General features: G+C 39.2%; 1 protein-coding gene across 3 annotated transcripts in view; it reads right to left on the bottom strand.

Annotated features, from left to right (window-relative positions):
* Nucleotides 1–1,068: 1,068 nt before the first annotated feature.
* fat3a (FAT atypical cadherin 3a) overlaps nt 1,069–14,381 on the bottom strand; it is an 874,448-nt gene continuing 861,135 nt past the window's right edge. For all 3 annotated transcript variants that reach the window (XM_068033985.1, XM_068033986.1, XM_068033987.1), the window contains one exon: nt 1,069–4,569. In XM_068033985.1, the coding sequence (XP_067890086.1) occupies nt 3,956–4,569 (614 nt within the window). In that variant the 3' untranslated portion in view covers nt 1,069–3,955. The remainder of the gene's footprint in view (nt 4,570–14,381) is intronic.

Genomic DNA, 14,381 nt, shown 5'->3' with positions numbered 1-14,381 from the left:
AAGGACATAAATGTGCATGGCAGCTGCTAACACCTTGAAACAATGGAATGCCCGGGTGACTTTGCTGTAGCCAAGTTTCTGGACTTTGCATATTGGAAAAGGACAATGAGCTATTGACTTTTGATTCCAGCAGGCAGTCAGGCTGTAAAGAAGACTAGCAGTTGCAGCCTCAGAGCAGGCTGTAAGGAAGATGACCAGCAGTGGCAGTCTCAAGGGAGAGAGAGGGACAGGGAGAGAGAGGGACACTGGCAGAAGATATACAGCAAAGGGCTGCGAAGACTTGAACCTGTTTGAACAAGTTGAGGCTTGCGGAGAAGTAAAAGATCACCAGGAATTGTCTTACTCAAGGATGTCCAAGTTGAAAGTGCTCAGAGAAATGAGCAAAAAGGACATTTACTTTGAGAAAGGTCTGGAAGATCCAATTCATTGCAACTAGGAGAGTTTGGGACTTTTAACCACAAAGATTTCACCATCAAGGAGGACTGTATGAAGTGTATGTGTGGTGTGAGGTTTTCGAGTGTTTTAATAAATGAAGAATATACCTTTCATTGTGATTTCTGGTATCAGCTACATGCAAAGTACTATTTAGTTATTGAGGATTTCTTATAGTTTAGTTGTTATAATGGAAGCCTTAAAACATAAAAGCTTGTGTAATTCTTTAAATTGGTCTGGGGGTTCATATCTCGTATTTTAACATTAACGGTCTCACTGAGGTCATAACACTTGCATTACATTAGGGTACGCCAATCTCAAAATGAGGGTAGCACATTAGGGCACTTAGTTGTTTCCACTCCTGATGCTAATCAATCTAACTAAAGGATTCTCTGTTTCTGAATGTGCTTACCTAAATTCAACATTGGCCCCAAGAGAGGGTGTGTGCTGCTAATACTTGACTTCTCATTTTGACGGTATGAGTGGAAGAGTACCCCTGACCTGCCCACTCTCCCAAAAAGAATTACTTAGAAGTTAAATAATGCAACATCTTTTTCAATGGAAGGCCGTATGCAGTACATGCTATGCAGGATGAGTTCAGCAAAAGAGAGTATATTTTGTGGAAGACTCAAATAACTAATTAAAAACATTCTTTATTGTTACATCAACTTAAGAAATGTAGTGGCAGTTAAAAATCAATATGTACAATGGACAACATTTGAGTCATCATAAAATACTACAGTTTTTAATACTGCCAACAACACCAATTACACAGCTGATCATTGAAACAGATCAAGTTCTGCTGACATCTGGTTTCCCTTTATTAACACTTAAAAAACAACCTTCGCCTTTTGCACTATAGAGCCACGTTTTGTCAGACTTGGCACATTCACAATTGCTATTCAAAAACACAATCCTTAGCATATTGCCTTGTGTGACCTCAAAATTCATGAAAAGCTAGGCTTGCTGAATTCATTCCAAGACATTACGCAGATGTTGGTTCTGATTTCACCATACTGATAAACTCCAACAACAAAGTTGTATTTCAGTTATAAAAATGAACAGAATGGATTATGTTGAACAATTAATTTTTTTTTCTTCTTTAGAAACAGTCCATCTATACTAATCAATCTGTGTTTTGGATTGATATTTTATCTTTATCAGCAAAAAAATTCAAGGCATCCCAGAACACATTAAATATCTACAAATGCTTGCAAAATTTAAACAACCCAATCTATACCTATGTACACTTTGTACAAACTTTTTAAACACATAAACTTACATCTTTACAAAGCCTGTTAACAGCAGGTAAAAATAATACACAACAGGACGACAGTTTAATACAATACTACAAAAAGCTTAGAAATCTATAGTCATATCAAATTTCACAATTTTCTAAAATGCAGTGCCACAGACCCACAGCTGTTTAAGATAATTTACATTCAAATGAACAAATAAGAATCCAGATGTAACCCTACTATTGTAATATCAGTGGCAATGTAGTTTTTTTGAGTACATGGAACTGACTCTAAAGGTGCATGAAAAATATAATTTTCTTCATATCTTATTCCAGTTATGAATTGTGGCATAGCAAGTTTATGTGGTAAACTCATCTTGTAGAAAATGGGTTGAATCAGACTAAACATATTTCCCTCTAGATCACCAACATTCAATAGAGAGAGCTGACTTTCAACCTATATGACTTAGGCTAGATCCGAACCTAAGTCCCAGATGTGAAAATATCCAGCTGGAAATCTACGTGCAAATTTGTTTCACCGCATTTATAAGTATGCTTTAATTAAACTGGTTAACACTGCATTACTAGAGACAATACTTTATTGGGGAATCATTTTCTGCCCTGACAGGCCAAAAACATAACTCAATCAATTATGAAGTAGCAAAAAGCTTTTCTATTGTTTGATTAAAATACTTTGCAATAGAAATACATTCCTTATGTTGAGAGATTTCAGAAAGTTATTTTCATATTGATCAGCCTGAATTTCTGGCCTAACAATGTTTAAGTTCAAAATGTCATAAGATTTGGAACTTATATTGCAATCAGATGACTTTGAAATCATCACTTTGCAGCCCACTGAATTCTCAGGAGAACTTGAGGTTGTACGGCGACATCTGTCAATAAAATACGGCAGATTTTACTTGTGAGGATGGAGTCTCATACTAACCTTACCTTTTCATCATGCAAAAACTCAAGAGTATGAAAGTGACTTTCATTTAATTCAAAAGGTTTTCTTACAAGTTTTTCTCAGTAAACAAATACACCTTATGCTGCAATAAAAACAAGAAATGCTGGAATCACTCAGCAGGTCTGGCAGCATCTGTGGAAAGAGAAGCAGAGTTAACGTTTCGGGTCAGTGACCCTTCTTCGGAACTGCGGACTTCGGAACACCTTATGCTGCACCTGCCTCATTGTCAAAACATGAGCTTGTCAAATGGCTCTTTAGACAAGATCAATAAAAATGCATATTTATTCCTAATATACATCAGTTCTAATCTGCAGTGCAATTTTATTGACTCATATTTGAGCTTAGAGTAAAAGTTCCCACTTCCTTTCACACATGTTTTAAAATTAACCTGACCCCACTGTACTTGCAAGTGTATGCAGTTGTCTCATGTCAAATTCTATGTGCTTTAAAATAGGGATTAGACACGGTAAAAAATATTACGGTAATTAGATCATTTGTAAGAGTGGAGAAGAGGCAGAAGTTTGATTTTGGTTAGGTATTTTAGGTAGGAGCTTCCATTTTTTATTGGCAACTGTTCTACTTCACTGCATTACTTTAACTTACTGCAGTCAGCCACTTACTTCAAGACAATGCACAAATGTACATTCCATGATTGACACTGTAACAGCAAGAAAGTGAACAGACAAAATTAAAATGGTGTGAGATGTATTGCTACATATGTACTGCCATTCTCTTGAAGAGCTGTCTAGCCAACTCATACCTTATCAGTGTGTAACTGGACTGTAGCAATATACATGCAGTTGAGTACCCAGTGATTTACTTCATAGTTATCTCAAGAAAGTGCCATTATTAGTTACTTCATCCCTTGGGTATTATGTTTTGGAATTACCTATACAGACTGAGATTGTTTGATTAGTATTTTATAGTATCAGTAGATCACTTAATCCTACACTATCAAATGAGTTTCCACAGGAACGATACTTTAGAATTTCGTCAATGATAATAAATGTAATTTTTTCCTGCACTTTCAGCTCCAATGTTGACTCAGCTTGAAATCATATCATGACTGCCATGAATAGGCTTCATTTATTAAAATAACATTTATTTGTAGCCATATTAGAAGGAGTCTGTTGTGGGTATAATGAAATTAATACCCAATTAGCAGAAAATAACTCATTCTAATTTATTTTGTTCATCAGTTCTTGTGGATGTAAATATGCCATAGAAAGGTCTTCAACTTCTTGTCGCCACACCATTTTATTCCCAGTGTTGTTTGATTGTTCATTTTTTTAGCTCTGAAGTGACCCATGCAGCCGTAGTCACACCTGTGTCTGGTATTGAGATTCTACAAAAGAGATATTAATATTATCAAAATTAAGCTCATCGCCACTCTCGTAGTCACTCATTACTACTTCAGAGTCATCGAAACCATAGCTCGTCGACATATCTGAAGATGATGCATTTGTCGATGTGGGCATGGATATATTGTCGCTAATTACTTTCTCCAAGTCTTGGTTTGAACCTGCAGGAAATGCACAAGAGTCTGTCTCACCCTGGGCACCAACAGCCTCGCCTTCTGCTGGCAACTGATGAGGTGGAAGGTACTGGCTGGGATGGAAGTGCGGTCTTCTTCGGCCATTGGAATTTAAAGTGTTCAATGCGGATGTTGCCTGGGGTGGTTGGATGACCTCATATTGATCCTGGTAATCTTCTGGCAGGGGAGGAGGAAGTTGGTCCTGGCTCAGGAATTCTTCATCTTGAGGGGGTGGGAAGTCATTGTCTATGTCATATCCACCGAGGTAGTAGTCAGTATCTAGAGATCTCGCATTCTCATGATGCACAGGGGCAGTAACAGCTGCTTCATAATGTGGTACTTCTTCAATGTTAGGTAGGCGAGTGCTTGGCATCCAGTCTGATGTATCCCAATGATATGCTGCAATGGAAATAAAAGGCTACAGTAACATATTTGTTATTGCAAACAGATTAAGAATAGGCTATCAATGGAATGACCCCTTTGTTCTGCTATTCAAAGATGTTTAAACATTGTGTCAGTGCTGCTAATGTGCAGTATTTCTACTATGAAATGTATCTGATGGAATTTGATCTTTTTGATTGTTCTCATCGAATAATAGTTGAGACATATATATATTATAGATCTTGTGCTTAAACTGGAACATTTTTGTTTTTAATTAAACTATGCACATTGTTAATCAAAGATCTAGTTATCTCAAATAATTTTCTGATTTGTTAGCTGGTATGTATAACATTTCTGAATGTCCAGCTCGTATAACTTTTTACTACTAAAAGGATGCTTCTCCATTACAACTTTTTTGGTTTTATTCAAGTACAATTGTTTTTCTGTTGAAACATTGTCAATTAACACAAGCTCTGTAGCCATTACATAAATTGTAAGGGATTTATATTTTAAAATAAATGGTTAAAAATCAATGCTCGATTTGTATTGAAAGATTATTCATTGTCCAACAAATATTGAACATAGGGAACATATGAGGTGTTACTTTTTGTTACTTCAGAACTATGCATATACGTATTTGTGGCTTTATATATGACATTCACTGTCAAACATATCACAGCATGCTTCAGAAGGAAGTAGGATGTCAGGTTCATGCAAAGGCCAACCAAGAATTAGCATGCACTTTGAAAGCCAGTCACTTTTTATTGTAAAAGCTGCATATTGATAAAATAAAGCTGAATCCGCAAATTGTTGAATGATGCTTTTCAGTTAAACAATGCAGTTACACATTTCTCATGAGAGTTGTGATAACTGATGTTTAAGTGCGTAGTAATTTTTTTAACATTACTTAAGGTTATAATGTCTTTCAATATTGAGGTCACCACTTCTGTGTTGAAACAGCTGCACGCTGATTTAAATGAATTACTAAGGTTGAAATTCATTATTCTAACAAAATGAGTTCAGCCTGAAGGTCAACACAAACAATGTCGTATTCAAATGCAAATCCATGCCTTTGCAAATTATTTTATATATTGCTCTGCAGAAATTACCGTAACCCTCACAGTTCTTGTTGCATGCATGCACAGTGGGGAATTGAGTTACAAAAACAAGTGAGGCAAATTGCTACTTTAAAATGAAAGAACTAGGGGTAGCATTAACAAGCAGATTGGAAGTGTCCGGGCGTCACCTCTGTTGTAGTTCTGCCCCTCCTCCATAAGGGAGACTGTCAGATGGAAAATGAAAATAAGTACGAGAGTGATTAAAAACATATCTCAAATTCATCAGTTAAAATAAGAGCATGTAGATACTGCAGTAGCTTTAAATCACAGCACAGTAAAAACATTGTTCATACATTTAGCCCAACAACAAGAAGGACGGTGTTCCTATCCTTTACAAATTTGGCCTGAAATTGCCATTTTTTTTTACATCTAAATCTACTGTAGTATGAAAATATTTATTACAGATTTGTACTTTGTGTTAAACACATTATATATTGATTGCCATCAATAGCTCAATAACATCTTCATCAAATGAAGAAATAATAAACATCATCAGAAACCAGTATTCCAATTGTTTGGATTTAGAGCAAATGAAGGATACTGTATTCGTGTCACTGCACCATGACTGCTCTTTCTGCTCTTTATGAATATAAAAATATTTATAACTTAGCGCCGCAAATATAAAGTCGAGGGAAACTGGTACTAATAATATAACTCTTGAGTTTTAACACAAAGACATTCTAAAATACATTATGGTTTGTCACTTTTAAATATATAATTTGGTTAATGCTTAATTTTTTCTAAGTTTAAACTGGAATTTGTTGTCTCTAATCAAATTTGGTGGATTATAGGAATCAGAAATGATCTTGTTTGTCATAGATTTTTAACAGTGATTGCACACCGTGATTTTTCAAGTATACAATTTTTTTGAAGAATCATTAGCTTAAACACTGCTGTGCTCCCAAAGCTATAAAGCAAACATACTTACATATTATTAATGCCAGAGTGAAGCAAGGATATCTATGAACTATTCTGGGTATGTTATTTTGAAAAAAATATCGAAACATCATTTCAAAAAAGCTTAAATTGTTAGGAATATTATACAGTATTATGATATTTGCTTATTATTTTCACTCGAGTTTGACCATTATAAGTTCGCTTCATTTATAATTTTAAAATGTATCATGTAATAAGTATCCCTTCAGTTATCTCTGCAATGACACCTAGACTCCCTATTAAATTCAATTTTATTTCTTAGAAACAGGATTGTTATGTCTAGTTAAAAAGAGCTTGCTGCAGTTTTTCTTAATTCCTTTTGATTGCTTCTCTAATTTAGGATTATTTACCATGTAGGAAACTGTACCAGAAATCCTTTCCTAGGACTTTTCATATCGCAGTATTTTAGTACCATGGTTCTGAAAACCTGAGGCAGTTCCAGGATACTCCCACTATAACAGCTGAAAACTAGGCCAAGATCCAGATATATCAGATCCTGGTCCAGTACCGAAGGTTTTGGGATGACCTGTTGGAGCTTGCCTTGGCACACCTGAAACATGACCATTGATGTAAAGGGGGTGGAGAATGGAGGCTCTTATTGTCAGAGTTCCTGTGACCCAGGCCTTCATAGGGTGTACGGTCAGTGCAAGTATGCCTGGTGAGACTAGGTGCACCAGCTGACTTATTGGTGGATGTGGGGCCAGGACCATGTTAAAAAAAAGGCTCCTTAAAAAGGGGTATCTGAACTTTGTTTCTGAGGGAGGGGGCCCTGACGACCACTCTCTCCCACCTAGGCCACAATCGCCAGACTTTCCGGCTTGCCTTAATGTTGGGTGCCTCAAATGTATCTTTTGTGTCATGGATGCCCGCCAAACCATAAACAAATGAAAGGATTGGAGCAGATGTATCTGGCAACTTTGCTGAGATGCACTGCCAGAATCTCTAATATTCAAACTAAGTGAAACATTTTTGACAAGCTTCAAAAATGCATATTCCAACATAACAATGTTCTAGAAAAAGTGACAATGAACATTTTTCAAAAGCTATTGTTTTAAATCCTCAGTAGAGTTAAATTGTCTGAAGCTAATGCTAGTAATTTTAAGGCAATACTTATGATCAATAGGATTGAATTAGTAAAGAATTTCATTGCATATCATCAGATTCTATTTTCAAGAGTTTCTTTAATGATGAAACCATTAATATTCATTGTCACAAAAACAATAAAGTAAAAATGAAAAGGAAAGAGCAGGGGAGTGGAACTAATTGTAAAGAGCTGGCATAGGCGCAATAGGCTGAATGGGTTCCTTTTGTGCTACATGATTCTATGAAAAGTCCTGAAATAACTGAAATTAGAAAATAAATGCTTAACATATCCATATGAAATTCTTTTCATTGTATTTAACAGAGACAATAATAAATGGGGTAATGCCACCAATGAAGTAGTGGAGAAAACAATCTCACATGAAAGCATCAACAACAGCTTGCATTTATATAGCACCTTTAACACACTGAACCACGTAAAGAGGTAATCGGATGGGTGACCAAAACTTGGTCAAAGTTGTTGTTTCTAAGGCATGTCTTAAAGGAGGAGAGTGAATATAGAGGTGGAGAAGTTTAGAGAGAGAACACAAAGGCTTTGAGTCAGGGCAGCAGAAGGCATGACTGCCAATGCTGGAGCAAAGAAAATTGGTGGAGCGCAAGAGGCCTTATTTGGAGGAGTGCAAAGATCTCACAGAGGGTTGTAGGGCTCAAGGATGTTACAGAGATAGGGAGGGAAGAGGCCATGGAGGGATTTGAAAACAAGGATGGAAATTTTAAAATTGAGGTATTGCTGGACTGCAAGCCAATGTAGGTCAACAAGCACAGGGGTGATGGGTGAATGGGACTTGCTGCGCATTAAGATATGGGCAGCAGAGTTTTGGAGGAGTTCAAGGTTACAGAGGGTAGAACGTGAGAGACTGGCCAGGAGAGCATTGGAATATTTTGAATCTAGAGGTAACGAAGGCATGGATTGGGGTTTCAACAGCGGATGAGTTGAGGTAGAGGTGGAGAGGGGCAATGCTACGGAGGATAAAGTAGGCGGTCTTAGTGATGGGAGAGGGTGCGGGATTGGTAGCTCAGCTCAAGGCTGCAAACAGACTGATTCAGTCTCAGACAGATGCTCGGGAAAGGGTTGGAGTCTGAGGCTAGTGAACACAGTCTGTGGGCAGGACCGATCTTCCCAATGGATGGCTTCCCAATATTTATGCTCACACTAGACGATGTAATTTTGACCCTGTACAAATTCAATAAATAGATCAGGAACTGTTGTTGGCTCTTCAGAATAGTCACAAATTTTATATTAATTCAGGTAAATAAATGACACAAAAATGAACTATATTACAGTTAATACTTTATCTAAAGTTAGATTTTTCTCGATTGTAAATCATGATTTAAATGAAGTAATAAAAAGGGCTTTTCAAAGTGAGCTATATCATGTCTGTATCATGTCAAACATCATATTCTCATAAGAAAAGAGAGGAGAGCAAGAAGCAAGTTAAATACCTTCATTCTCAATTGTGTCAACTGCATCGTTAACCAGCCGTATAACAGTCACTATTGAAGCTTTTAGGGTAGGGTAAGAAAAGGGCAAGATAGGAAAAAGAGCAGCAGAAAGCAGTGTAAAGTTAGTCAGCAGTTTGAGATCGATTTGTTAGCATTTATTTGATGTAACCTTCAAAAACTCAAGTAGCAAATGTAAGAATATGGCAGAAGAAACACTGAATTAACAATTTGCATTTTGATCATTTCTACTGCAAAAATTCAATAAAGTCCATAGTGAAATAAAAATGCAACATTTTTTCTGACTCTTACTGATTTTTAAAAATTGATTTCCTCAGTGGGGAGCCTATCTTGCTGGAAGTGGCATGTTCAATATTTTGTTGATTCATTTCAGAAAATCATGGGAGTGTGCCCTCGTTTTAACTGTATGTGCTCCTGGTAAGGAGGCCCCCTGCTGGAAGTGCACATTCAGAAAATTGGGCATATTATATTCAGCTATTTCATTTCTGAAGAAGTGCTTGAAGATACATTGTGCCTTGCAATAAAAGTTCTTCATGCAAACCTCATAATATTGACATAAGAAATTACATACCAAATCCTCCATGACCTTGATCATTATTATCTCATCAATAAACTGAAGTTCACATTTAGAAATTGGGGGAAAGGGTAGCTTGTGTGCCAGTTCCCGAAGGGGAGGTCGTAGATGAGTTCTGCTGCAGGAGACTCAGATGAGGATTTCGATGGGGCCGCATACAGGAGAAGGTTGATGATCATACACACTGAGATACTTGTGGTACTGCAGGCCTGCCAGACAACCTCCTATCACTGTCTAGGAGCATGAAGGAGTCTGGCTCCAATATGGCAGATGGCTTTGTACAGAGCCTGGAGTCCATCATTTGCAGCGTGGAAGTAATGGCCAACTCCATGACAGCATTGCCGGACTGACCCATGATGAAGCATTTGGTGGCTGCTGTCTCAGCTTCCACTATAGTACAGGCAAAATCCTCATGATGTCTCAGTGCTGCAGTGGAAGCTCAGATGGAGGTCATGAGATCCACGGTTGCTGCTATCGTGGGTCTAGAAGTCACTGCTCGACGGGACATGCAGGCTTTCACATTAGTCCAGCAATTTGTGCTCAAGCAGATTACTAGGATTGCTGGAGTGCTTCCCTGGGGAGTGGCAGTGACCCTGTGGAGGTATTTTATGCCATGTTAGGATTGCTGCCCTTGCCTTCCCTAGTGCTCCTATGCAGTGGCTGCAGAATGGCTGGTGGAAGACTGCAGATAGCCTCACAGGATTCCTTCGAGCAGCTCTGGGCCTTGAGGGCCTAGCTTCAAACTGCACCACTTTCGCATTGGTCTTTTCTCAGGATGACAGCATTCATGTTCCCACCATTGTCACTCTGCCAATGTCTTTGCAGGTGCCTCTCAGTGAGCCAACTCAGACACCTACCAACCATACCGAAGTGATGCAGTTTGAAACTGGGCCCTCAAGGCAACCTGTGAGGCTATCTGCAGTCTTCCAGCAGTCATTCTGCAGCCACTGCATAGGAGCACTAGGGAAGGCAAGAGCAGCGAACCTAACATGGCATAAAACACCTCCAGGAATCCAAAAGGCACAGTGGCGCAGTGATTAGCACCGCAGCCTCACAGCTCCAGCGACCTGGGTTCAATTCCGGGTACTGCCTGTGTGGAGTTTGCAAGTTCGCCCTGTGTCTGCGTGGGTTTCCTCCGGGTGCTCCGGTTTCCTCCCACAGCCAAAAGACTTGCAGGTTGATAGGTAAATTGGCCATTATAAATTGCCCCTAGTATAGGTAGGTGGTCGGGGAATATAGGGACAGGTGAGGATGTGGTAGGAATATGGGATTAGTGTAGGATTAGTATAAATGGGTGGTTAATGGTCGGCACAGACTTGGTGGGCTGAAGGGCCTGTTTCAGTGCTGTATCTCTAAATCTAAAAAATCGAAAACCACCCCACCTGCAACTTTTGGAGTGGCCCTTTAATTTGAACAGGTTCTGGTCCCAACTTGTGGCTGCATGCCTGATCTTTAGTGAGTGATATGTAGATTTGTGGGCTGCAGATCCGTAAACAAAGTTTTGAATCCCAGCATTGCATGAGCTGGTTTGGCTGTGTGATGTCTGGAGAGTGTTGTATCAAACTGTTCCAGCACACACAAGGAATGCACCAGCATGCACCCTTCTGCTGCGAGCAATAACGCCATTTCCAGCACAGAAGGAGCCATTTGGCACATTGAGGCCATGCTGGCTCTCCACAGAGCTATCCAGTCAGTTCCACTCCCCCACTGCCCATAGCCCTGCAAGTTTCTTTCCTTCAAGTGGCCATTCAATTTCCTTTTGAGTCATTGATTGTCTCTGCTTCCACCACCCTTGTGGGAAGCGAGTTCCAGGTCATTAACACTCGCTGCGTAAAAAAGTTCTTCCTCACATTCCCCTTGCATCTCTTGCCCAAAACCTTAAATCTGTGTCCCCTGGTCCTTGTACCATTATTTAATGGGAACAGTTTTTCCCTTTCTAACTTATCTAAGCCTGTCATAATCTTGTACACCTCTATCAACTCTCCCCTCAATCTCCTTTATTATAAGGAGAACAACCCCAGCTTTTCTAACATAACGTTGTAATGAAAATCCCCCATCCTTGGAACCATTCTGATAAATCTCCTCTGCACCCTGTCAAGGGCTCTCACATCTTTTCTAAATTGTGGTGACCAGAACTGAATGTAATACTCCAGTTGGAGCCTAACCAGAGTTTTATAAAGGTTCAGCATAACTTCCCTGCTTTGTACTCAGTGCCTCAATTTATAAAGCCCAATATCCCATATGCTTTACTAACTATTCTCTCAATATGTCCTGCCACCTTCAAAGATCAATTCACATGTACCCCCAGATCCCTCTGTTCCTGCACATTCTCTAGAACTGTGACATTAAGTATATAGTGCCACATCCTATTCCTTCTGCCAAAATGTATCACCTCACACTTGTCACTGTTCACTTCTATCTGCCACCTCTTTGCCCATTCTGCTAGCCATCTATATCCTGTTGCAGGTGGTTCCTATCATCCTCACTGTTTGCCTTCAAGTTTGGTGTCATCGGCAAATATTGAGATTCTGCTCTGTATTCCAAGATCCAAGTCATTTATATATAGCAAAAAAAGCAGTGATCACAGTCCTGATACTTGGGGAACATCACTGTTTACCATCCTCCAGTGTGAAAAGCAAACATTTAGTATTGCTGAAAATAGAGACATTATGTCGAAGCTTTTCCTCTTGCACTCATCAGGACAATCCGCCTCGCCGGGGCCCGACCGATCACCCCCCGCGAGGCCCCAAAAACCCAACTTTGAATTGGGGCCATCCTTCCTCTTCCTGTGGAAGCTGGGTTGCAGTCCCAGCAATGGGCACCCCTCCTGGTGGCGCTGCTGAGACTAAGAGCTGCTGGCCCGCTGATTGGCCGGCAGCTCCATTAGGTGGGGCTTCTTGCCTCAATGAGGTGAAAGTCCTGCCCAAGCCCAATTAAAGGCCTATGGGCCGTAAAATCCAGACTGGATCCCCAGGCCCGGCGGGGGCAGGATCACCACTGACCTTTTGGTTGGTGGACGGGGGTAAAATTCAGCCCAATGTCTCTATTTTCAGCAATACTCAAGCTCTGTACTACTAATGACTATTAACAAACATTTACTACAACTCTAAAATAAAAGCAAAATACTGCAGATGCTGGAAATCTGAAATAAAAACAGAGTGCTGGAAATACTCCGCAGGTCTGGCAACTGTGGAGAGAGAAGCAGAGTTAATGTTTCAGATCTGGGATCTTTCATCAGGATTCATTTCAATTCATCAAAATTTCATTTGATAGAGGTGTTCTGATGAAAGGTCACAGATCTGAAACACCCCTATCAAATGAAATTTTGATGAATTGAAATGAATTCTGATGAAAGGTCACAGACCTGAAATGTTAACTCTGCTTCTCTCTCCATAGATGGTACCTGACCTGCTGAGTATTTCCAGTACTTTCTGTTTTTATTTACTACAACTCGCTGTTTTTGGTCCTTAAGCCAATTTTTTTATCCAATTTGAAACCGAGCATCCTATTCCACGAGTCTCAATTTTGCCATATAGCAAAAGGCTGGCAGTGCAGGCCACATCCGGTGATTGGCACAACGTCTCTAAGCACCACTATAAGTGACGCAATTCAAGGCAATTTACAGCCCTGTATATTCATACCTGTTTGGATTGCACTTAAATCATTTTTTTAGTTCATTCTCTCCCCTCTTTTGTGCGGCAGTAGCGTGCAAATTCCGTAAATATGAACAGAATTGTGATATGACAGGATTTCTTTGGGAAAAGTTGTAGTGTCATGGCAGGGAAGCCACGAGCAGATATGTCTAACTTCATTTTGTTAACTTTTGTTGACAGTAGCTGACAATCTCGAAGATGTAAGAAATGCCAACCATAATCATGTATTGAAACTCAAAGGACATTCCATTCCATCGACTAATAGTCTATGCTCAAATTGAATATATATGTTACCTGGACATATTTTTCTAATGGGAAGGAGTTTCAAAGTTGAAATAATCTTTGTCCCACAATTGTTTGTGAAGATGATGCATCTGCAACCTGGGATCAAATTACTGACGCATTTGTGCATTGAAATTTCATAAATAAATTAATTAAATATATGCACATTTTTAAAGGAATACATTCTGCGTCACTATGTGGTTACCCCTGGGTCATTATAATCACAAATATTTAAAAAAAGAAACAGAGTTTTTATGATTGATGAACTTCAACCCAATAACTCAGCTCAAAGTCAGTGGAATTTGTTTTGCTACTTTTGTTTTTTGGTGTTGTTCATGGGCATAAGTAAAATACAATGCTCCTATTATACAATAACAACAACTTATATTTATACAGCACCTTTAATATAATAAAGTGTCCCAAGGCTCTTCACAGGAGCGTTATAAAATATAATTAGACACCCAGCCACATAAGGGGATATTAAGGCAGATGGGTAAAGCTTGGTCAAAGAGGTAGGTTTTAAGGAGCATCTTAAATGAAGAAAGAGAGGCAGAGAGGTTTAGGGAGGGAATTCCAGAGCTTAGGGCTGAGGCAGGTGAAGGTGTGGCCGCCAATGGTGGAGCAATTAAAATCTGGGATGCTCAAGAGGCCAGAATTAGATGAATGCAGATATCTCAGAGGGTGCAGGGCTTGAGGAGATTACAG

Source organism: Heterodontus francisci, chromosome 6, assembly GCF_036365525.1.
Source record: "Heterodontus francisci isolate sHetFra1 chromosome 6, sHetFra1.hap1, whole genome shotgun sequence".
In the NCBI taxonomy this organism is placed as follows: Eukaryota; Metazoa; Chordata; class Chondrichthyes; order Heterodontiformes; family Heterodontidae; genus Heterodontus; species Heterodontus francisci.
Note: the sequence above shows the minus strand (reverse complement) of the source record. Positions and strands in the feature narration are given on the sequence as shown.